Source organism: Mesoplodon bidens (genome assembly GCF_964165515.1).
Source record: "Mesoplodon bidens genome assembly, chromosome: 19".
NCBI lineage: Eukaryota > Metazoa > Chordata > Mammalia > Artiodactyla > Ziphiidae > Mesoplodon > Mesoplodon bidens.
Genome location: NC_138179.1, coordinates 55,542,166 through 55,563,805, shown reverse-complemented (window position 1 = coordinate 55,563,805; position 21,640 = coordinate 55,542,166). Strand labels below are relative to the sequence as shown.

General features: G+C 55.6%; 1 protein-coding gene across 4 annotated transcripts; it reads right to left on the bottom strand.

Moving 5' to 3' along the window:
* Nucleotides 1-16,166: 16,166 nt before the first annotated feature.
* On the bottom strand, nucleotides 16,167-20,534 carry NXPH3 (neurexophilin 3). Of its 4 annotated transcripts, none has more exons than XM_081219175.1 (3): nucleotides 20,317-20,534; nucleotides 19,126-19,299; nucleotides 16,167-17,922 (listed from the first exon to the last, which is right to left on the bottom strand). In XM_081219175.1, exons 1-3 carry the CDS (start codon nucleotides 20,368-20,370, stop codon nucleotides 17,218-17,220), a joined length of 933 nt encoding a protein of 310 aa, XP_081075301.1. In that variant the 5' UTR covers nucleotides 20,371-20,534; the 3' UTR covers nucleotides 16,167-17,217. The 4 variants fall into 4 exon arrangements, with proteins under 4 accessions (XP_081075301.1, XP_081075302.1, XP_081075303.1 ...); XM_081219176.1 differs by having other exon boundaries at nucleotides 19,126-19,412; nucleotides 20,317-20,533; XM_081219177.1 differs by having other exon boundaries at nucleotides 19,126-19,274; nucleotides 20,317-20,533.
* Between the last annotated feature and the right edge of the window lie 1,106 nt (nucleotides 20,535-21,640).

The following is a 21,640-nucleotide window of genomic DNA, read 5'->3' as shown; positions in this document are numbered from 1 at the left end:
TTGGACAAGGGCAGTGGGATACACTGAAGAAGCATTGGCCATTGGGCCAAGGTGTGTATTATTTGACCTATTATCAAAGGCAGGATTTGCTCATTAGAAACCACTCCTTTGCGCTTCTCGGTTTCCTCCTAAGTGTCACCTGTGTGAGCAAGTGCCCAGTTCTCCATGTCCTGGCTGCTGTCCTGTGCCTCCTGAGTCCTCACTTTCCAGATCAGCACGTGGATCTGGGGACCAGGGCGTACCCAGGGTCTCCTGGACCCACACTGTCTCTCAGGTAACTGCACTGGCTCAGCACTGCTCACGTTTCAGCAGACCTTCCTGTACAGTATCTCATTTGAACTTCCCAACAACTCGATGGGTTGGGTAGGATAAATGAGAGATAGATAGCATCTTCCCATGTTATAGGTGAGAGAAATTGAAACCCCGAGGGACATGCCTAAGGTTACACAACTTGAGTGAGAGTTCTTCTAATGTGATACCCTGAAAAGATTATGTAAGCAGCTGGAGGAAGTTGCATTTCTGAAATGTTTAGGTATGCACTCTGAGGTAAAGCTTGCTTTCTGTGGGGGTAGCAAGAGCAAAAGCTCTGGAAAGGTGCCTCAGCTGGCCTGTTTGCCAGAGGATCCAGGAGCACAAACCAGGCTTCAGATTTGCCCTTCCTCATTCACAGAAAGCTGTGGATTGGGGGCTGGTAGGTTCAGGGAACATGTCCTCGGGAGGGTAGCAGTTCTGGCACCAAGCTTCCGGCAAGATGAAAGTCTCTTCTGGGATTTCCCAAAATTTACGGGATTTCCACTGTGGGCTTTAGTGTTGGGTACAAAGCAGTTAGGAGTTCGGGTACAGGTGAAGCTGTTTGATGCTTCTCCTGTCATTATTATATTCTTTCTGGACTTGTTTGTTTCTGTTTAAATGATAGAGTTGAAGCCATCTGGTTACGAGAACATCAGAGCCCCAGCATACTGTTCACAAACCTCCCACGGCCACCACCCCCTCCCTGAGCCCCCCCACATCTGAAATTTAATTCACGTTCGCGCCACAGTCTGGGGCACGAGCTGTCACTGCGAGGTGTCCGTGCCAGTGGAACAGTTGGAGATTTCAGTGCCACGAGGATATGGCTTATTTATCAAAACAATATTTCAGGCAAGTAGTTTCACAGAACCTTTGGAGCTGCAGTTTCAGGTCCAAATACTGTATCTGGCACCATTCCCCAACTTCCCTCCTTCCTTATTGTCAGCCCCCCTCTGTCTGGCCATTCACGGAAAATTTTTCTTGTTCCTCATGTAGAGATTAAAGCTGTGTTATTAGGCATTTCAAACACCTTGATGAGGTTTAACAATTCAGGTAAGAGATGCCTCTCTTTTCCTTATCACTGGTAAGTCTGCTGGGCTTTTAGGTCTATAACGGGTTCCTCTTTTTTTTTTTTTTTTTTTAATTCCAGCCAGAGACGTCAAGATTCCTTCTTGGGCCAAAAGATCTCTAGCTTGACCACCACTCTGCGCGTTCATTTATAATTCTGGCTTAAACCTATTGTCGGTTCTCCGTATTGTGTGAGCCTGCGCACATGAAAGGAAACAGCCTGTATGTTTAGGAGCAAAACAACAGACGGGGGGGGGGGGGGGGGGGGGGGGAGGGAGCTGAGCTGTACTTTGAAAGTGACTGTTGCTTTGTTCTGGCTCTTCAACTCCTATAAAACAACAGCAGCTAAATCCCCCCAACATGACTATGTTGGATCTTTTGGTTTATCTTTGTCCAAGACAAATTCTTGGCTGGAGCCCAACCTTATTTTCCACAGCTAATTATCTTTTTAATCAGCCCGGGCCCGTGTGTTTCCTTTATCTCACGACTTGTCCCTGAACCCTGCCCTATATCATTTAGATTCATTTCTAATGGATTGCTGACTAACCCAGCATTCAGGTGAGTATCGTCGGACCGCTCTTTATGTATGTGTATGCACAAGGTAGATGTGTTTCCCCCCTTTTAATTTCAGAAGTGACCTCGCCACGTTGGGGACTTTGACCCAATAGGTGGACACCTCCTGGAGACAGTAAGCAAGGAAGCAAATGTAGGATGATCAGTATTTGGGATAATGAGCTGGGAGAACCAGAAGCTTTGACCTCCGGATGAGAGCGGAAACTTGAGCGTTGTTGACTGATGGGGTCTTTCTGTGGCGAAGCTGTGATCATGCGAGATCCCCTCCCCCCTCTGTAAACCCTGTAATGCTGGAGTAGAAAGTGGCATCTGGAATACCGTTTGGTTCTGTTTCCTGCAGCTCTAGGAAAAGAGAATTTCAGACTTGAGGGAATTCAGTACAAGCAACAGAAATGACTCAGGAGTTGAAGGGGATCAACTTCAGGGGAAAAACATGATGAAGATAAAGTAGGCGTTACTCCAGGATGGGAGTGTGGCACCAGGACCCGTAGCCTACAGGTCGCACGGGAGGTCTGTACGCTTGCCGGCTTGTGTTGTGCAGCTCCCGTTCACCCCAAGGTGATGACCGTAACATCCTCGAGGTCACTCAACCTGGCTCTGAGCCAAGAAGCAGCAGAAGGCAAAGGAATAGCTTTGGGCCTTAGGCCCGCAGACCAGAGAGAAAGTGAACATCTAAGAATTTGCCTAAGTGGACACCCCTGCTCATAATGCTCAGTTGAAATGGGGTGAGCTTTAGCCCCCTCAAGACCCTGAAAGGTGAACTTTTGACAAACTTCAGGGAAAAAAGGGGCCCCCACATAATCCATGTTCTTTTCATGTCTGAGAAAACACATCCAGAGAAGTGAGATGACTGCTCAAGGTCACAGAGATGAAAACTCGGGCCACTGACTGAGCAAACAGTACGTGAGCACCTAGAAAGTGGCAGACACTGTACTAGGCTAGGCTTGGGGTGAGGGGTAGGATCTTCCCTCCACTAATCCAGTCTAGTGGAGGAGACGGGAGTGGCCCACAGAAATAAAGCCGGGAGGTCATAGCACTGAGCACTGAAAAGCTATTGGATTTAGCAGTAAGGAGGTCAGCGGTTACCTTAGAGCAGTTTCTGTCAAATGGGGGAGGCAGAAGCCAAGACTGATGAGAAGGTAAAGCAAACATGGCTTGAGTATAAGCCGCTCTTTCCAGAAGTTTGGCAGGGAGAGAGGAAGGGAATCTCTCCCACCCACTCTTAAGAACTTAACGTCTCCATTTAGTCAACACATGTTTGCTTAGAAGCGATGGTATACAGGTTGTTCCATAAAATTACAGACACTTCAGCGGCTGACGTTTGTAATAAAAGTCATGTCTGTAGAATAATTGTAGCTTCAAATGGAGAAAACAGTCACCGTCAACCCTTACACAGTTTTGAGAATGATTTCCTCAAGACAGACACACGTTTCTATACTTCGTTAACCTCTCCATCTTCCAAGTAAAGGTTGGCTTCACGTTTATTATAGACCCTTAAAATGTTTTTCTGGGCAGTGGTTTTGTTCAGTGGCGTGCTACTTAAAGGGATAACATTTAGTTCCCCAAAATGTCAGCCCTGATTGGTAGCATTTGCCAGTTTCCGTGGTGTAAATACCCCCACTATGGCCATTTCAAACCCTGAGGTGACATTACTGGGTGCAGACTTGGAAGGGGTGTGCAGCTCCCCATTATCGAGTACTGCCACCATACAGATACGGTAGTCGAGTGTAACCTCAAGCCATAGGCAATGGTAAAGTGTAAGATAATTAGGAAGAGATGAATTTTGAGTATTTATTACTTTTGCTGTTAGTTGTACATTAATACAATTTAATTTTTAATTGGCCATTTAACAACCATCTCAAAATTTCTGAAAATTTTAACGAATGGCTCTATAGAGCCAGTGTGAACTGGTTCCAGCACACCACTGGTGTGGTTTCAAATTTGCCCTCCAACATCTGCGCTTTGTTATTTCCTGTTATCCTACAGCACTTTAAAATGCACTTACTAGTTTAATGGTAAAATGAAGTACTGCCTTTTTGGAAATTTATAGATAGATTGACATTGATAGATGAACCAATAGTCATATTACACATTTTAATCTCTCTGGGTGAATAAACATTTTTATGCTATCTCTTACAGGTACTGGAAGTGTTTATTTTTATTGAAACACTAATGAAAAGTAGGCACATCCCCTGATACATCCAACATAATCTGCAGTCATTCCGGGGAAGTGGTCTCCACAGTGTATCATTCATGTGTCCATTACCTCTATTCATGTCTCCATTACCTCTGAACAACAGTTAAAGAGGGGAAAAAAAGAAAAGGGCATTTGAGCATGGTCAGCGTACCGATGGGTGATCCCCAGGGTCTTCTACACCCACTGAAGTTTAAGAACCTTGCGTTGGTTTTGCCTTTAAAAAAAATAATAAACTTCTTAATTTGTTTTTATTTTTGGCTGTATTGGGTCTTTGTTGCTGCTCATGGGCTTTCTCTAGTTGAGGCAAGCGGGGGCTACTCTTCGTTGCGGTGCGCGGGCTTCTCATTGTCTGGGCTTCTATTGTTGCAGAGCAACAGGCTCTAGAGCGCAGGCTCAGTTGCTCCGTGGCATGTGGGATCTTCCCGGGCCAGGGCTCGAACCCGTGTCCCCTGCATTGGCAGGCAGATTCTTAACCACTGCGCCACCAGGGAAGCCCTGGTTTGGCCTTTTAAGAGTGAATTTTTAGAGCCCTTTCTGTTTTCTTTGCTAAAAATTTATTTATACCATATATGATGTGCCAGGGACTGTGCTCGTTTCTAGGGATTAACAGTGAGTAAAACTAACTGCTCCCTGCCCTCACTGGACCTGACAAGTCTAATGGGGAAGAGAGTGTCCTTAATAATCTCACAAAGACGTGACGTCAAGCCATGGTGAGTGCTCTGAAAGAAATGTGTAAGGCACCGTGAGAGCCTGGAGTGGGGAGTTAATCTCATCTGGGGCATCCAGAAAGGCTTCCCTAAGAAAGCAACTTTTTTTTTTTTTTTTTTTTGCGGTACGCGGGCCTCTCACTGTTGTGGCCTCTACCGTTGCGGAGCACAGGCTCCAGACGTGCAGGCTCAGTGGCCACGGCTCACGGGCCCAGCCGCTCGGCGGCATGTGGGATCTTCCCGGACCGGGGCACGAACCCGCGTCCCCTGCATCGGCAGGCGGACTCTCAACCACTGCACCACCAGGGAAGCCCAGAAAGCAACTTTTGAAGTGAGAGCTGCAGGATGAAGAGCTGTCAACTTGGTAAAGTTGGAGAGTCACATTCCACACAGAAGAAATCGCCTGCATGAAGCGCAGACTCAGGAGGGAGCATGGTGCATGCGTTCTAGGAGCCCAGAGAAGGCTGGGTGGCTGGAGTGTGGAGAAGTGTGAGAGCAAGTTAGAAGCCACACCTGGGGCTTCCCTGGTGGCGCAGTGGTTGAGAGTCCGCCTGCCGATGCAGGGGACACGGTTCGTGCCCTGGTCCGGGAAGATCCCACATGCTGCGGAGAGACGGCCTGTGAGCCATGGCCGCTGAGCCTGCGCGTCCGGAGCCTGTGCTCTGCAACGGGAGAGGCCACAACAGTGAGAGGCCCGCGTACCGCAAAAAAAAAAAAAGCCACACCTGGCAGGACCTTCATAGGTCACATTTAGAATCTGGGTACTTATACTAAGAACAGTGGGGAAATCATGGAAGCTTTATTAAGCAGGAGGGGGTGACGAGATTTTAATTCTAATAGATCTTTGGCTTGAGTGTAGAAAAGTTGGTGTTGAGAGTGGGGATGGAGGAAGGCAAGAGATAGCAGAACTTGAACTACGGAGATGGCAGAGCTGGAGAAGAGATACATCTGAGAGAGGTTTGGGGGCAAATTTGTTAGAACTTGCTGATTGGATAGAGTAAGGACAAAGAGGTGGGTAGGATGGATTCACCAACACAGAGACCAGTGGGAGGATGAACAGGGAAATTAGGTCATTAAATTCCTTTTACTTGTTGCTTATGAGATGCCTTGAGAAACCCAAATGGAGGTATCACATGGGCTATTGAATTTATGAGCCTAGGATTCAGAGGAGAGATCAAGACTGGAGAGATGGTTCTGGGATATACTGGTTTCGAGGTGTAATTGTGAAGCCCTTGGTGTGTTGGATCATCAGGGAGTACAGAGTGAAGAGAGAAGGGGGCCCGGGAACCTTAAGGAACCTAAAGGTTCCTAAACATTAAGGAACGCTCATATTTTAGGGCCAGTAAAAAAAGATAAGCCACAAAGAAGGAGAAGAGTTGGCTAGAGGTAGGAAGGAAACATGTCAGAGAACAAATACAAAACTGTTAAAAGTGTCAAATGCAGTAGAATAAGAGAAACAATAAAATTGCCCGTTGGAGGTAGCAACATGGAAGTCATTAGTGAGCTTAGCTGGGGCCATTTCAGTGAAGGGACCCAATCGGGGTGATGTGAGCGGTGGGTGGTCATGAGGAATGAAAAGTTCCGGCAAAACCGGAAGAAGGAAATGAGTAGAGGGAGGAGTTCCACTTTTTTTCCTATAGTATGGAAGAGACATGAGCATGTTGAAAACTGGCGAGAGGGATCCAGTAGAGAGGAAGCAGTTAAAAGCTTTCAGGTCCAGTAGAGAAAAGCCCATCTGTGCCGGAAGGTTCTGAGTGATCTGGGAGGAGAAGCGGGCGGGTGGGCGTAGGTAGGAAGAGGAGGGACACCGTCTCTGGGTATGAGGAGAGTCCTGTAGAAAGTGGGTTTGTCTCATAGTAGGAAGTTGAGCAAGCTTGCATCTGGTGACTTGTACGTTTTTGAGTGTTACGTAGCAAATAGGATCAGTGGCTGAGAATCCCTGGGATAGCGTGGGGGCTGGGAGGTGTGATCAGCCTAGTGGCTGGGGAAGCGTTGGTGAGAGTGCAGGCAGCGCTGGGGGTCTAGCCAAGGTTGGTGTTCAGAGAGCACAGCGTCTGAAGTCTAGGAGCCCGGCTCTGATCTCCTGCCACCAGTCACGATCCTGGCCAAAGCACCTGCATGTATAAGCCTTAGTTTTTCTTCTGTAAAATGGGTATTTCATAGAGTTCCCATGGAAATTAATGAGTAGCACGTATCAAGTCCTTAACACGGTGACTACCGTTCACGGGCTCCAGAAAGGTCAGCTGCCAGTGGTGCTATTGTTACTGCTGTGTACTTCTTGGTGGTCCTACCCTAAGCCATATGTATAGCCTTTAGAGTCCATGGCCTTTTAGGATTCCTTTTAGGAATGGAAGGTCAATCTGCGACGAGACCCTGAAATGGGCACCTTTGGGAGTGTGGGGATCTTCTGAGCCAGAATTCCCTGTGGGGAGAGGGAGAGCCATGCCCTGGCCAGCCCTGTGTCCTGCGAGCTCTGAGGTTCTCACCTGCTGTAACGCGTGGGGGAGTCTCAGGAAGAGTCAGCCTGCGCCAGACCTTTCAGTCACCTGGAACAGCTCTTCATTTATGATCATCACCGTCATCTTTGTTCTAATTTCCAAAAGCTAGGAGTGCTTGACGTTAGGCATTCCAGAGAGGAAGGCGAGAGGGCAGAAGCCCTCCGGCGTGGAGGCGTGGAAATAGGGGTTGGGGAGAGGATGTGAGTCACCTGGGGGCCCGGGAGCCCCGCTGCCTCCTGAGGGGCCGGGGGGAGAGGGCCGATGCCCACCTGCTAATCCAAGGCCGTCTTTCCTACATGGTTTTCCTTCTTTGGCTTCTTTTCTGTTTTCTTTCCTTTTCCGCTCCCTGTCCTTCCCTCCTCCTGGAGCATGGACGCTTCCATGATTTCCTAGACGTTTCTCTCCCCTGTCTCCAGTACCGCTCACTAGAGTGACATCTTGAGCCTGATCCTGCAGCATTAAAAAAAAAAAAAAAAAAAAAAACCTGCCTACAACCAGCCCCCCAGGGCTGATCTCCGCTGAGATACGACAGATGGCAGCGCCTGACTGAGCAGCGCGGCAGAGCTGCCGCGGCCGGTGAATGGGGCATTGGTGTACCTTTCCACACTCTTGGATCCTCCACCTTCCCGCAATTTCCCCAAACAGCGTCCGCCGCATTTATAAAGTGCAGATTGCCACCCTTGACCTGTGTCTCCTTCTCCCCTCTGTCCCTGTGAAAGACTCCCACGATAGAGAGCGTTCCGAGTCCCTCTGCGAGTCACAGATTTACTGCCAGGCCCTGTGCCTACCCCATGCCCTTGGCCCTTCTCAAAGTGTAGAAGAAATGGGTCACATACGGCCCAGTCCTCAGGGAGTCACCCTCGGGGCTACAGTCCAAGATGGGCCTGTTTCACGCACCCAGTTCCCAGGAGAACCATCAAAGGACCACAGGCCATCCAGGCTGATGAGAAATTGATCCGTTGTGTGGAGGTGATAAAGGCAGGTGAGGTGAGGGTGGGGCAGAGTAAGGCAGGAGGGGCCCCTGCAGGCTGCCTCGGCCGCCTCGGGAGTACACTTGGCTGACTGCTCTGGGTCTTTAACTCTGCTTCTAAATAAAGACCCTTTGGCCACCTGCATTCCCCGAGAGCCTCGTGTCGTGTTTACCAGTCGAGGTCCCCAGGGGAAGTACCCAGGGGCTTCTGGAGTGCAGAAGTGGGGGATTCCGGGCCCAAGGAGCAGTGAAAATACAACCGAGGGCTCCATTTCTCAACCAGAATCAAAAGAAAAGTAGATTCCTTTGTATGAGTCATCTTTTGCAGACTTCTGACCTTCCCTATGGGGATTTTTTCCTGCACATTCCTGCCCATGGTCACTCTTCTCCCTCCCTCACACCCAGGCTTGGCCAGGAACAGAGAGGGCTACAGGCTGGCACTGTACTCAGGGCCACTGCCAAACACGGTTCAATTGTTTTACCCATTCCAGCTCACAACAGCCCTCTGACAGGTAAAGATCACCCCCCCTCCATTTTACAGATGGGGAAATTGAGGCACAAAGATGTTCAATAACCTGCCACAAGTCTACAATTAGGAAGTGGCAGTGCAAGGACTTGAGTCCATGCGACTTGGCTCCAGAATCCGTGCTCTCCACCGCTGCTCTCCACAGCCTCCCCCAGGAAGAACGGGAAACCAGCCCTCTGCCTCTGCCTGTGAGCCGCAGCCACATGGCAATAGCCCTACACGGACCCGGAGCCACCGCTGCCAGAGCTGCTCCTGCAGGAACCATGAGAGCAGGTGGGGGAAGGACTGCCATCCAGGCCCAGAGGGCTGAGGGGACCAGAACGAGATCACGTGGCAACCAGTACTCAAACCCAACTCTCTCCAAGCGCACCCTAGCTGGGGGATGGCCTTGCTCTGAACCCAAGGAGCAGGAGCCCAGTCTCCCTGGGGCTGCGCAGGCCGTCCTTCCCCAGGTGGGGCCACCCCTCAAGTCATGAAGGAAGCCTGGGGTCAGGAAAAAGCAGGTACCGGGTGAGGAGCCAGAAGACCCTGGCTTTTCCTGTGACGCTCAGTGCCCCTCGCTGTGCCCCCGGAGCTAAGCCAGGTCTCAGAAGTCTGTTCTAGAGAAGACAACACACGATATCGGGACAGCTGGGAGGAGGGCTGTGCCAACACCCACGTGCTGCCCTCCCCTGCTCTCCTCACCCCTCCTGCCCACCCGCTCCTCCAGCCAGGAGGACCTGGCCTCTGGAGTGACAACGGCGCAGCAGATTGTCCCCCTGTTGTCACTTCCTCTCCCAAGGTGGCAGAGTGAAGGCTGTGATCATGCCTCAGCACACCGTCCAGTGAGGCCCATCAGGGATGACCCCCCAGGGAGAGTTTGGTGTGCAGGACACCTTTGAGCAGATATGCCTCAAAGTAAGGCCCTCCTATCTCTGGGGAGCCTCCAGGCCAGCTGCACAGGACAGGACACACAGGGCCCTGCCCTCACAAGTCTTCGATCTGATGGGGAATGACAGCGCCTATGTCCAGTCTCTAGTTAGTCTGGGGTCTCCTGCGGTGACACTCCCCAAGTTGGCAGTTACATAGCACTCCAGACTCAGCCTGAGTCAGAGGTAGGAGCAGTCTCCTTCAAGAGGGCCGTGGGTGCTGGGGGATAACAGAGGAAGCAAGGTGGAGTGGGGAGTTGAGGCTGGATGCAGGAAGAGAGGAAGGGGATGGGAAGGCGGGAGCCAAAAGGCCTGGGTACCGCGGAACACGTTCAACTACAGTGCTCCTGGCTTCCGCTTCGGAAGGAGAAATTTGGGGGTGTGGAGTGGTGGGGCCTCACGGCTCCTACCTTTTCCCCTTGAGTTTTTTCTTCTTCTTGGGGTTTCTTGCTTCAGTTCTAGCCACTGACATCATGCTGACCGCAGTAGAACATGTCCTTTAAGGCTATGGCTCAAGTGCAAACTGAACCTCTTCCCCCGATGATCTGGCCCCATGGAGACCAGCTGGAACTTTCAGAGGCTTTATTAAACAATATTTGTTAAATGAATAAGTACTAAGGGAGAACTGAAGGGTATTAACGTATTATGTCCACAAGGCTTAAAAACAGCCCAGCCTGGGCTTCCCTGGTGGCGCAGTGGTTGGGAGTCCGCCTGCCGGTGCAGGGGACGCGGGTTCGTGCCCCGGTCCGGGAGGGTCCCACATGCCGCGGAGCGGCTGGGCCCGTGAGCCACGGCCGCTGAGCCTGCGCGTCCGGAGCCTGTGCTCCGCAACGGGAGAGGCCACGACAGTGAGAGGCCCGCGTACCGCAAAAAACAAAACAAAACCAAAACAGCCCAGCTCATGGAGTCTAGGTTTCTGAGTCTGCCCTGCCAAGGCTTGGCAGGCTCTGGCCTGGCCTGGGCTACTGCCTTCTGCCTTCACAGGGAGAAGCCAGTTGAGGGCCAGCACCACGTTGGGGGAAGGGAGCTCCTTACTAGACCCCAAGAAACCGCATGGTTCCTCTGCAGCCCACCTAAGTCACCCGCTTTCATCTCCCTCCCCCGATGGATAACACTTTGAGTTCACAGGGGCATTGCTTTTCCTTGGTGGAAACAGAGGTACCCCTGTTTCTTAAGCCAGGCCAATTAGGAGGAATCAGAACTGTACCTGCTCCTGCCCAGACTGGCCCGGGCAGGGCCAGCGTCTTGAGGGACTCAGACCTGAGCGTATACAGTCTGTGCTGGTCTCAGGGTAAAGCACAGAACCAACATGGGCAGCTTCAGGTTCAGGTGGCTGGTACTGTGCTCCCAAGGGCCTCACGCCCCGCTTGGCAGTCAGCCAACCAAGCCAGAAGCACGGGCCACACAGGCTGCTCCGTACGGTTTGTGCCCACCCTGGAGGGAGAAACGCCCTACAGCCCCAGGCTCCCAGAGTGATGGAAGTGCGGCCCCTAATCTGCCCTGCCAACGACCCCCCTCCCGTTACAGGCCCCCTTCTGCACTGGACTTCCAAAGCTGTGTTGCTGCAGGTAATTAAAGGGTTTTATTAAATTAGGATCCCATCTGGCTGGGATCAGTCAGGCCCTTAACGACGATTGTGTGTCACCAACATCAGATTGTGGATGGGGACTCAGATGTGTGCGGCTGAATTTGGGGACGGGAGGCCTTTCAGACAGGGCTAGAGGATCCTTCTCAACTTCTTGGGAGCCCCCTGCAGTGCAGCAGCAACTTCTTCCACCTCACAAATGGCGGCTGTGCGCCTCAGTGCTGGAGAGAGGGCAGAGAACCAGAGCTTTTCCAAGTTCCTTCCTGCCCGTGAGTCGATAAAACCTCTCTGAAGTGCGGCAAGATATGTGAGCATTTTCTCATCTCTACAGATGAGGAAGCTGAGGTCCACAGAAGTGAAGTGCTCAACCACATCCACTAATCAAGCGGAGCTGGGGCTAGACTCAACTGCTAGAAATGGAGACCCAATAAATAGAAAACTGATAGAAGTAAGATAGAAATTCGATTTTTCTCTCACACAAAAGTCTGAAGGTAGGAGCCTAGGGCTGGTATGATATTTCTATTCCACAAACTTTTCAGGGACCAGGACTTCTTCCAGCTCATTGCCACTTCTAGGGTATGGCTCTTATCCCTCGTGGTTTAAGATGGCAGGTAGAGCTCCAGCAATCACATACATGTTCCAGGCAGCAGGACAGAGGATAGAACAAAGAAGACGGGGCAAAGGGTGTATATCAAGTTCTTAAGATTTCTGGTAGTTGCCAGATAACTGGCTTACTGGCTAGATCTTAGTCACGTGGCCACATCTAGGCACAAGGGAGGCAAAGAAATGAAGTATTTTTTTCAGGCAGCCAAGTGCCCAACGAAAAATGGAGAATTCCATTACTACGGAGATAGGGGAAATGGATATTAGTGGTCTCTGCCACACCTATTATGGGAACCCAGGTCACCTACCTCCAGCCTGGAGCCGTTTTACCTCTCCACACCAGGAGCAAGGCTGAAGTTAACACAAACCCCCATCTCCAGAAGCAAAGAAGAGTAACGTTTGTCGAGCAACTCATTTAATTTTCCCAGCAATGCTCCCAGGTAGGTGGTAGACCCCTAGTGTTTCACATAAGGAAGCTGTGGAAGATGATGTCATTTGTCCAGGGCACCCGACTACTACAGCACAGACTCCGAACTGGGACCCAGATATATCCTTCTGCGAGTCTCATGTTGTCAGTTAATTGGTTCAGGAGGCGCTAGCTTGTCTCTTGGGACCGTCGAGCCAGGCGGCCCTGCGATGAACTGGGAGGCCTTGAACTAGGCACCTTGGCTTGGATGGTTTTCAGGTCAGCCTTTGAGCTTGGCGGGCCAACAGGAACCAGGGGCTCCTGTGGAACCAGAACCCAGCGCCCAGCTGCTGAGCGCCACGTCTGCTCTGGCATTTGTGCCTTGGTGATGGCAGCAGGTGCCGCTCCAGGACTTCGGTATAATTGGCAGGTGCTGTCCCCAACCAATCCTGCCTCCGCCTAGCGGGGCTGGTGGTGCCTCTTCCCGCCCGTCACCCCAGCCCCTGGTTCTCCTGGAAGTACCAGAGGACTCAGAACCTTCGGAAGTAACGTTTCTCTCTCCTACTCCCAGCCATGACATTGGATCACTTCCTAGCACAGAGCAACTGGTTCATTGTGTCTCCCACAACCCCCTACACATACCCACTCAATAATCCAGCACCCTGGTCACTCCACGACCTTCAGCTGCCTCCACCCCCATACACACCCTTCCCCCAGCTTCCCTACCCACCTACCACCTCGTGCATCTCTGAGCAGTGGGCCTCGCCACACAAGTCTGCCACATGCAAGGTCACCAGCACTCCTGCCAAGGATGGGAAAGTGGGTGACTCAGTTCCTGCTTGCTCATCCCCGGGAAGGGGGTAAGGAGGGAGGGAGGAGGGACCCAGGCACCCATTTGCTTTTGCCTTAAACTTCATCAAGAGGAAGGCTCAGCATTGCTGCCGGCTGACCTAACATGTATTCCCCCTTATTAGCTTCACAGGTCGCTGGGAATATATTCCCTCCATGAGAGATGGGGATGCTGAGGCCCAGGTGGGAATCCTTGCCCAGACGTGCGCAAGGCTGAGGGCAGAGACCACCTCCAGGTGTTCCGATGCTTAGGAAAGAATAAGTTTCCCCACGGCAGCCAAACTGCAGTTCTTGTCCTCAGAGAGACGCCAGCCTGATGAGGGAGGCACAGATCCTAGCTTCAGAGGCTCTTCGACCTGACGTGGCAGGTACAGACCCTGGCCCCACGGGCTCCCCAGTCTGGTGGGCAGATACAGGTCATGTCCCCAAAGAGCCCCCGGTCTGGTAGGCTTGTCCCAGAGGCTCCACTCGAACAGAGAGGCCAAGGCCCCTGCCCTGGGGCAGCTCCCCAGCCAAGTTGAGCAGATGGGGGAACAGGGCCATGGGGGAACAGGGCCATGGGGGAACAGGGCCACGGGGCCAGCAGGCCAGCCACTGAAGGGCAAGTGGGAGGGGGCGAGGGTTGGGGGCGAGGATAGGAACCTAGAGCTTCTCCCTGGGACAGGAGACAGGTTAGTTCCTGAGGAATCTGCTCTCCTGTGTTTTGAATGGCAACAGTGGGAGGTCCGAGCACTTGACGGGGACTCTGGGGGTCTGTCTGCCCAGGAGGTGCCGTGGACATTGCTCACCAAAGGGGAAGAGGTTGGCGCCTTCATAGCCAGATGCTTAGATGGACTCCTTCCCTCTGTGGGGACCAGGGGGGAACAGGAAGTACCTGGTGATGGCAAGGCTAGCAGGGCGCAAAGTCTATTCCAACAGAATTACGACTCGGGAGGAAATCTGTGAGCAAGGTCCTAACTGAGACCAGCCGCCCGGGTTACTGGGGAAGGCGGAAAAGGAGGGAGAGGTTGCAGAGTGCACGCGGGCGAAATGAAGTTACTGAAATGAGCCCCCACCCCCGCCCCGTGCAGGCAGAACTGTGTGCCAGGCAGGCCAGCCCTCCAGCTGTCAGAGGTGTCCCCTGTCACCTTCCTGGATATCCGTCTGATGGGCCCACTGGGGTCCCAACACTCTGTCAGTATCTTGCTCGGTGGCCTTGGGCAAGTCCATTGTCCTCTCTGGTTCTCTCTTCATTTTTTTTCTATAAAATGAGGAGCTTGCCCAGCCCAGAGGTTCTCAAATGTGAGTGGGCTTCTGAATCACCAAGAGGGTTGTTAAAACCCAGATTTCTGGGTTCTACCCCAGAGGTTCTAATTCAGTAGGTCTGTGGTGGGGCCTAAGAATTTGCCTTTCTAACGAGTTAACGAGTGCTCATTAGAAGCACTGAACTGTCAGAGGAGCCGGGGGGTGGGCCCGAGGGCCCCCCGCCCTGCCGACCGTTCAGCCAGGTGAGACACAGGAGGGGCCCAGCGCAGCCACAGGACTGTGGGAGGTGCTCGTGGTCGGTCTCCAGTGTGTGTCCACAGGTGGGACAACGCACCGGACCCCAGCAAGCCCAAGCCCCCCATGGCCGGGCCCGAGCCCCGTCCCTAGGGTGGGGAAGGAGATGGGGAGTCTCAAACCTCTGCTCAGGAGAGACGCCCCCGCAAGCACCGTGCGGTGGCTGGGCGGAGAAGAGGCTGGGATAGGAGCGTGGGCTCCAGTCACTCACCCTTTCTGGGTCACTTCCTACGAAGGGGACGACAGCAAGGTGGCTTCTGAGACCCCACCCAGCTCTGCTCTGTGGTGTGAGGGCGATAGTCCGTGCTGAGTGCTGCTGGGCAGGGGAGACAGGCTGCGGGTCGCCAGAGCACCCTCCCCTCACGCTAGGACTCTCCTCACTGGCTACCTGGCCAAAAGGGACCCGGGGGGCCCGCACGCCGCCCTCCCAAGAGAGAAGGTCTCGAATGGCCTCCAGAGAGGGCACTGTGACCTTGGTAGTGGGGGCCCAGCCTTCCCCACATGGAGCTCGAATGGAGTTAGCCCAGCTAACTCCCAGATGAGGTGCCCCGGGCAGCCATCCATTCTGAGGCCCTCCTATGGGCTGGGGCAGGGGGGTGGCTGCTTTCAAGCCCTTTCTGTCCCTACCCCACCCTGACCTGTTCCTCCCCGAGCATGTCATCAGACTGAACACCCAATACCCCTGATTCTCTGAAGGGACCCCTCCCAGGAGACTTCTGCAGGAGGAACCGCTGGAAATCACAACGAGGAGAAGCATCAGAGGTGTCTCCTCGTCCCAGGATGCCAGAGCCAGAAAGGAACTCAGAGGACATCTGAGCGGCCCTCAAAGTGCGGTCCCTGGGCTGGGACCATCAGTGTCTACCTGGGCACTCATTACTCGTTAGAAAGGCAAATTCTTAGGCCCCACCACAGACCTACTGAATTAGAACCTCTGGGGTAGAACCCAGAAATCTGGGTTTTAACAACCCTCTTGGTGATTCAGAAGCCCACTCACATTTGAGAACCTCTGGGCTGGGCAAGCTCCTCATTTTATAGAAAAAAATGAAGAGAGAACCAGAGAGGACAATGGACTTGCCCAAGGCCACCGAGCAAGATACTGACAGAGTGTTGGGACCCCAGTGGGCCCATCAGACGGATATCCAGGAAGGTGACAGGGAACACCTGATGTGGCCCATCCCACCTACCACCTCTTCCTCCCCAGCTACTTCGCAAATGCCACCCTCACCCCCTACCAGCCCCGGCACAACACCGGCCCAGCTTTCGTGGCTGGAAAGGGGGTGGAGAGGGAAGCCCTGGAGCATCAGCTCCAGCAGATGTTGGAGCCCTGCAGCTCTGGACTCCAGAAAGTGTCCTGTTGCCATCTGAGAAACTCTGGCCGGACCGCGGAGTGCCTGTGGCCCTCCCCCCCACTCCCATACCCCTCCCCAGTAACTCAGAGTCCAATGCCCAGGAAAGCTTTATTCCTTGATCTGAGAACGAGAGTCTGCACACAGAAGTCAACAAACGGATGATTTCACAAAACCTCCCCCCTCCCCACCCCCACAGACAGACACTACGGGACAGGTCCGGCACACCCACCACAGCGTGGCCTCACCCTGCCCCGAGCTGCTGATGGTCCCGTGGGCCACAGGGGGGGCAGCATCTGTGTCCTGGCAAGACCTGGGCCGATGGGCAAGGCTGGCTGTGCAAGGCTCACTCGCTGGATACGGTCGTTCCCCGAGGAGCCAGCCTGGAGCGGGATGGAGGGTGAGCACGTGGCTCACGGGCGGGCTTCCACGCGTGGTCTTGGTGCTGGGAGAATTACGGTCGCCCCGTCTCAGCTTAAGGACGAGGGTCCCCTTCGGCACGAGGGTGGGGGTGGGGAGCAGTGGCAAGAGAAGGAATGTTGGAAAGGGGGTGGCCTGGCTGGGGGCAGATGGTCTCTTGGTCCAGACATCGAAGACTCCAAAGGTCACCACTTCAGCCTCAAGCCGCAGTCCAGGATGAGGGCTCGGGTCAGCCCGCTGGGCGGGGCTGGAGAGCTCCCGGTGCCGGCTCCCAGGGAGCCCCAGCTCCGCCATCCTGCAGGGCCCACGTGCTGTCCGCAGCGACGAGATAACCCTCTCCTTGTTGCGTTCTTTCTCAGGACGGCAGGGAGGGAGCCAAGGTTTTAGGCTCCCCTCAATGACTTTATTGGTCTGCTTGCTCCAGGGGCCTCCCGGACCCAGCATCTTTCTATTGCTCAGTGGGGAAGCCCTGGGAGGCCGCCAGAGAACCCACTCCTCGGCCAGCGCTCCTGCGTCCTGGTTGCTCCACAGCCTCCGGTTGGGGCCAGCACCCGCGACCCCTTCCCCGCCCCCTGGGGCTTGGCCCTGGCGCCGCTCGGCCTCTCCTCCTCTCCACCCCCGCGCTCCCCGCCTGAGGCCCCTTCCGCTCCCTGCCCAGTATCCAGACAGATGGCTTCCCGAGCGGGCAGGCCTGTCCTTCCAGTCCTGGCCTGGCCTCTGCGGCCTGCCCAGGGTCACCCGGAGGGGTAGTAGGGGGTATCGCTGTGGTAGTTGTAATCCGGGCACACCTTCTGGACCAGCCTGTAGTCCGTGCTGTAGAAGGCGATGTAGACGCAGACGACTTTGAAGGGCTGGGAGCAACTCCAGGTGGCTGAGCTCTGAGCGTGGTCTCGGGAGCAGGTCTTGGCCGGGTCGTGGGTGCAGAGTGAGACCCGGCGGCCCCGTTCCACCTTCTCCCACTCCATCCGGCAGTTGAAGATTTTGGAGGCCTTGGCTTCAATGAAGATCTGCTGCTCCTGGTGGAACTCTACAGCTTTACTGGGGGGCACGAGGCTGATGGAGATGTTGCCCTGGCCCGTGGCATTGTGTCGGAAGTGGACGCTGAAGGTCCCATTGCCGTGGTCCACGATCTTCCCCGTGACGAGCAGGTTCAGGGCTACCGTCTTGATGTTGGAGTAGAAGTCACCCCAGCCGAAGATGTTCTTCACTCTGGCCGACGGTGGGGGGCTGTGGTTCGGGCGACTGGGGGGCTGCCCGAGGACCCCCCACGCCTCCCCAGGTGGAGCCAGCAGCCCTAGGAGAGTGGAGTTGGCCATGGGGCGGGACTTAGGTGACATGTGGCCCCGCTTTCGAGGCATCCGGGGCCGGGGCTGGCTCTCAGGGTCATCATGCTCAGGGTCCTCTGAGCCAGGGGGACCATCATCCTGGCCACAGGTGACCTGTGGAGGGAGTTGGGAGGAGAATGAGCCCCTGGGTCCCCAGAAGACCCGGGGATTCTGGTTCACTGCTCCCCACGACCGGCCTTATCTCTGTGCTCTCCCTTCCACTCTGACTTGGGGCTGAGGGGCCCCTGCACATTGCCCACCTACTCTGGGGGTTGGGTGTGCACTCTGGCCTGTGTCGTGGCTCCCTCTCGTGTTCTGACACTCAGGTCACCCCTAGCTCCTCTCCCCACTGTCCTGCCTCTGGTCACTATTCAAAGTCTTGGAAGGATGGTGGAGAATTCTCTCCAGTAGACCATGGCAGCAGAGGTACATGGCCCCAACTCCTAGGGAGCCCCGAGTCTGATGGGGGAGGCCCAGCTCCCGATGTTGGGAGAGCCCTCATCTGACGGAAGAAGCTGTGCTGACAGAGCCCCCCACTCTGTGAGATTCCCAGGCTGATGGGGGAGGTACAGTCTCTGCCCTCAAAGAGCCCCAAGTCAGATAGGAGAGCTCCATCTCTATGCTGAGAGAGCCCCTAGTTTGACAGGGGAGGTACAGCCCTTGCCTTTTGGGACTCTCTAGTCTGTTGGATGAGACACCATCCCTATCCTGGGATAGTTTCTACCCTCAGAGGCAAAGAGAACCAACAGATGATGGAAAAGAAAACAGAACCCAGTGAAATACTCTCTCAAGTACAAATGCAGTTTAGGTTTTGGCAGGAGGATTTGAGGGAGACCTGGGGTGAGTTCCATACCCAGGAGGGCCAAACTCTCCTCCGGGGACCACTGGTGATAACATGCCAGGACATTACTTATACTAGGAGGTAGGAGTTCTTATTATTCCCACTTCACAGCTGGGGACACCAGACTCACAGGTTACATCACTACAAGGCTAAGTCACACAGAGTCAGCCCTCCCAAGGCACTGCACTCCCGGGCTCACAAGCCAGATGGGTCCTTCTACTGGGATTTTATCCAAGCCCCATCCCCACACGGGGTCTCCTGTAAACTCTGCAGAGGCCTGGCTGGCCTCTGCTGCATCAGCTCTATTGGCAGGCAACATCTGGGGAGGCTTCCTGAAGGAGCTGTGGGGAAGGCCAGCAGGACAGCCTGACAAGCTCAAACACAGGACAGCTCAGGAGGGCATCAGGGAGTGAACCAGGTTTCCTGAGGACAGCTGCCTGGTGTGGGTTTGCTCCGCTTTTCAAGAGAGTACTCACCCTATGTGTCTCGTTATGAGCACCGGGGCACCAGCTCACAGCTGGGCAGCATCTGGATTTGCTGGCGACCCTGGGATGAGGATGTGGGATGCCTGAGGTCTGGAGGGCTCCAAAGGGGTTTGTGGTCTCTTTTCTGGCCCTGGCCATGCCTGGGGTCGTGTGCGGTGGCCCTGCCTGCCAGGACCCAAGGGTTGGGCAGAGGGACAGCAGGAGGGGAGGTTCTGGGGGCTGGGCTCCAGGCGGCAGACCTGTGTGTCCTCGGCCGCCGGGGGGTCACAGCTGAATGGCTGGAGGATGGGGAGAAGGGCCCCGGGTGGGGATGTGACAAGGGAGGGCTTCTTCCACACCGTGGGAAAGGTGATTACTGTTTTGAGGAGAAGGGCAGACCCAGATGTGGGGCTGAGGCTTCTCCAAGACGGGATTGGTGGGTGGCGGTTGGCCACCCGACCCAATTGGTGGGTCGGAGGGGAGCTGAGCCCTGGGCTGGGGGCTGGGGGCTGGGGGCTGGGGTTGGTTCCCCGCGTCCTGGGCCGCCGGGAAGGAGCGAGCGAGCGCTCGTGGGGGAGCGGGCTCCGGGCGCTCCGCTCAGCTGCCGCGAGAGCCCGGGGCGGGAGCCGCCTGCCCAGGTCCTGTGGGGCTCGGGCTGCGCGCAGCCGGGAGAGGAGAGGAAAACAACAGGCGGGGAGGGAGGGAGCGGGAGGGAAGGCGGCAGCGAGGGACGCGGGGGCCGCCCCGCGCCTGTACTGGCTCGTACGCTGGGGGGCCCAGAGCGCGGGGCCCGCCGGGGCCCCTAGGTCAGGGAAGAGCCCACAGCCCTGATGACCCTGGCAGGTCATCAGCTCCACAGCCATCCCCCCCGCCCACCGCCACCCTTCCGCACGGCCCGGGGCCCGGGAAGGGGTCGAGTAACCCTTGGCGACGGCTGCGGGCATTTTCCCTCGTGCCCGTCGCACCTCCCGCCACCGGAGGCCGAGTGGGTGGGCCAGCCCAGCACCCTCTCCCCGCCCCTATTAACCCTTACTGTCCAGTCTCTGGCCTCGGCCCCGCCCTCTCCCCCAGCCTCCAGGCTTCCGCTCCATCCCCGGGATGCTGAGGGGAAGGGAGAAAGTTTTCGGGCTTGGAAGCTTCCCGCGCTCTCCCCCAGTCCTCCCGGCCCCCGCCCCTCCGCGCCGCTCCCCGCGGACCACTCACCAGATAGAGGCTGCCCTGCACTAGGAACACGAAGCAGCAGCGAGTCAGTTGCATCTTCCTCCTTTGCTCTCGTGCCCCTTTCTCTCGTCTCTCCCCCTCAGGGTACCAGGCCCTTCCTCACCCCTGCTCCTTCAGGCGCGCCGTCCCATGCTCCAGTCCCAGGCCACTCGCGGCCCTCCGCTCTGCCAGCCGCCCAGGACCGACCCCGCCCCCTTCGGTCCAGCTGTGCAGCCGCCCTCCCCCTCCCCTGGTCCAGCTGCGCGCGGCACGGCCCCCTCTCGAGGTTCCAGATGGGCGCCCCGAGCGCCTCGAAGGGCCCCAGCTGCGCGGTGGCTCCGCCGCTCCAGATATGCCCCCTCGGTTCCAGCGGCGCCGCTCTCGCCCAGATGTGTTGGGGACCCGCGCGCGCGCTCGTCCCTGTGCTAATTCCCCAGACCAGACGGCCCCTCCCGCCCCGTCGCGGCGCGCCCCCTGGCGGACGCCCCTGGCCGCGCCGAGACCCGCCGCCGCTACCCGCGCAGCGCCCCGCCAGACTGGAGCGCTTCTGGCGCCCAGGCGGCTCCCGCTTCCTCGTCCCTCCCACCGGCGGCGGCGGCGGCGGCGGCGGCGGCGGCGGCGGCAGGTACTGTGAGCCCAGTCGGTACCTCCAGAGTTAACTCCTCCCCTGCCGGCCCGCAACCCAGGGACCTAGGACGCAAGGGGCAGGATGTGGGGGCGGAGTAACTGGGCGAGGAAGGGAGAGGGTGGTGGCCTCGGGAATAGGGACACTACTTTTTCCACCCCTCTGGCAGGGCGCCTGTCCCCGGTCGCGAGCTTTGGGGATCTTTGCCCTGCCCTGAATCCCAAGAGACCTGGAATTTGGAAAGGTCATTTTTCCCAAACTCATTACGAGAGCCAGAAAAGAACGTCTTCCTTACTGTAGCCTATCCCCACAGCCCGGAGTCCACTCCTCCCCGCAAGAGTTGCATTTGTGCTGAGGGAAGTTCTTCTAGGTGTCTAGCCTGTACTCCTTTTGTTCAGGAGTCAGTTCCTTTCCTCTTCTACTTTACTCAGAGGGGCAGGGATAACCCCCCTGCCTCCCCCGAATACCTCTCAGTCCAGTCGCTGTGACGGGAAACTTTCGGCTAGAGCCCTGGGCTGAAAAGGCCACTAGGGTCCAGACTGGATTCTGGGGCTGGGGTCAGGGGTAAGCCTCCCTAGAAGCTGGGGAGCCAGGTGGGCAAGGCCTCCCTGGAGGCTGTGCCTCCATTCTTCACTACTGCCCTCCCTGTGATCCAGGGAGCCACAGGCTGGGACGTGGGGCTCCTGTGCCAGCAGGATCTCT

What these genes read in the sequence shown, in the direction of transcription:
- NXPH3 (XM_081219175.1), bottom strand. Translation starts at nt 20,370, where the DNA reads ATGCAACTGACTCGCTGCTGCTTCGTGTTCCTAGTGCAGGGCAGCCTC. An exon ending in TGCAGGGCAGCCTCTATCTG is followed by an intron (nt 19,300 to 20,316) that starts GTGAGTGGTCCG and finishes GGGTCCTGGCAG; the next exon opens with GCAGGGCCACCGCACACGAC. An exon ending in CTCATAACGAGACACATAGG is followed by an intron (nt 17,923 to 19,125) that starts GTGAGTACTCTC and finishes CTCCCTCCACAG; the next exon opens with GTCACCTGTGGCCAGGATGA.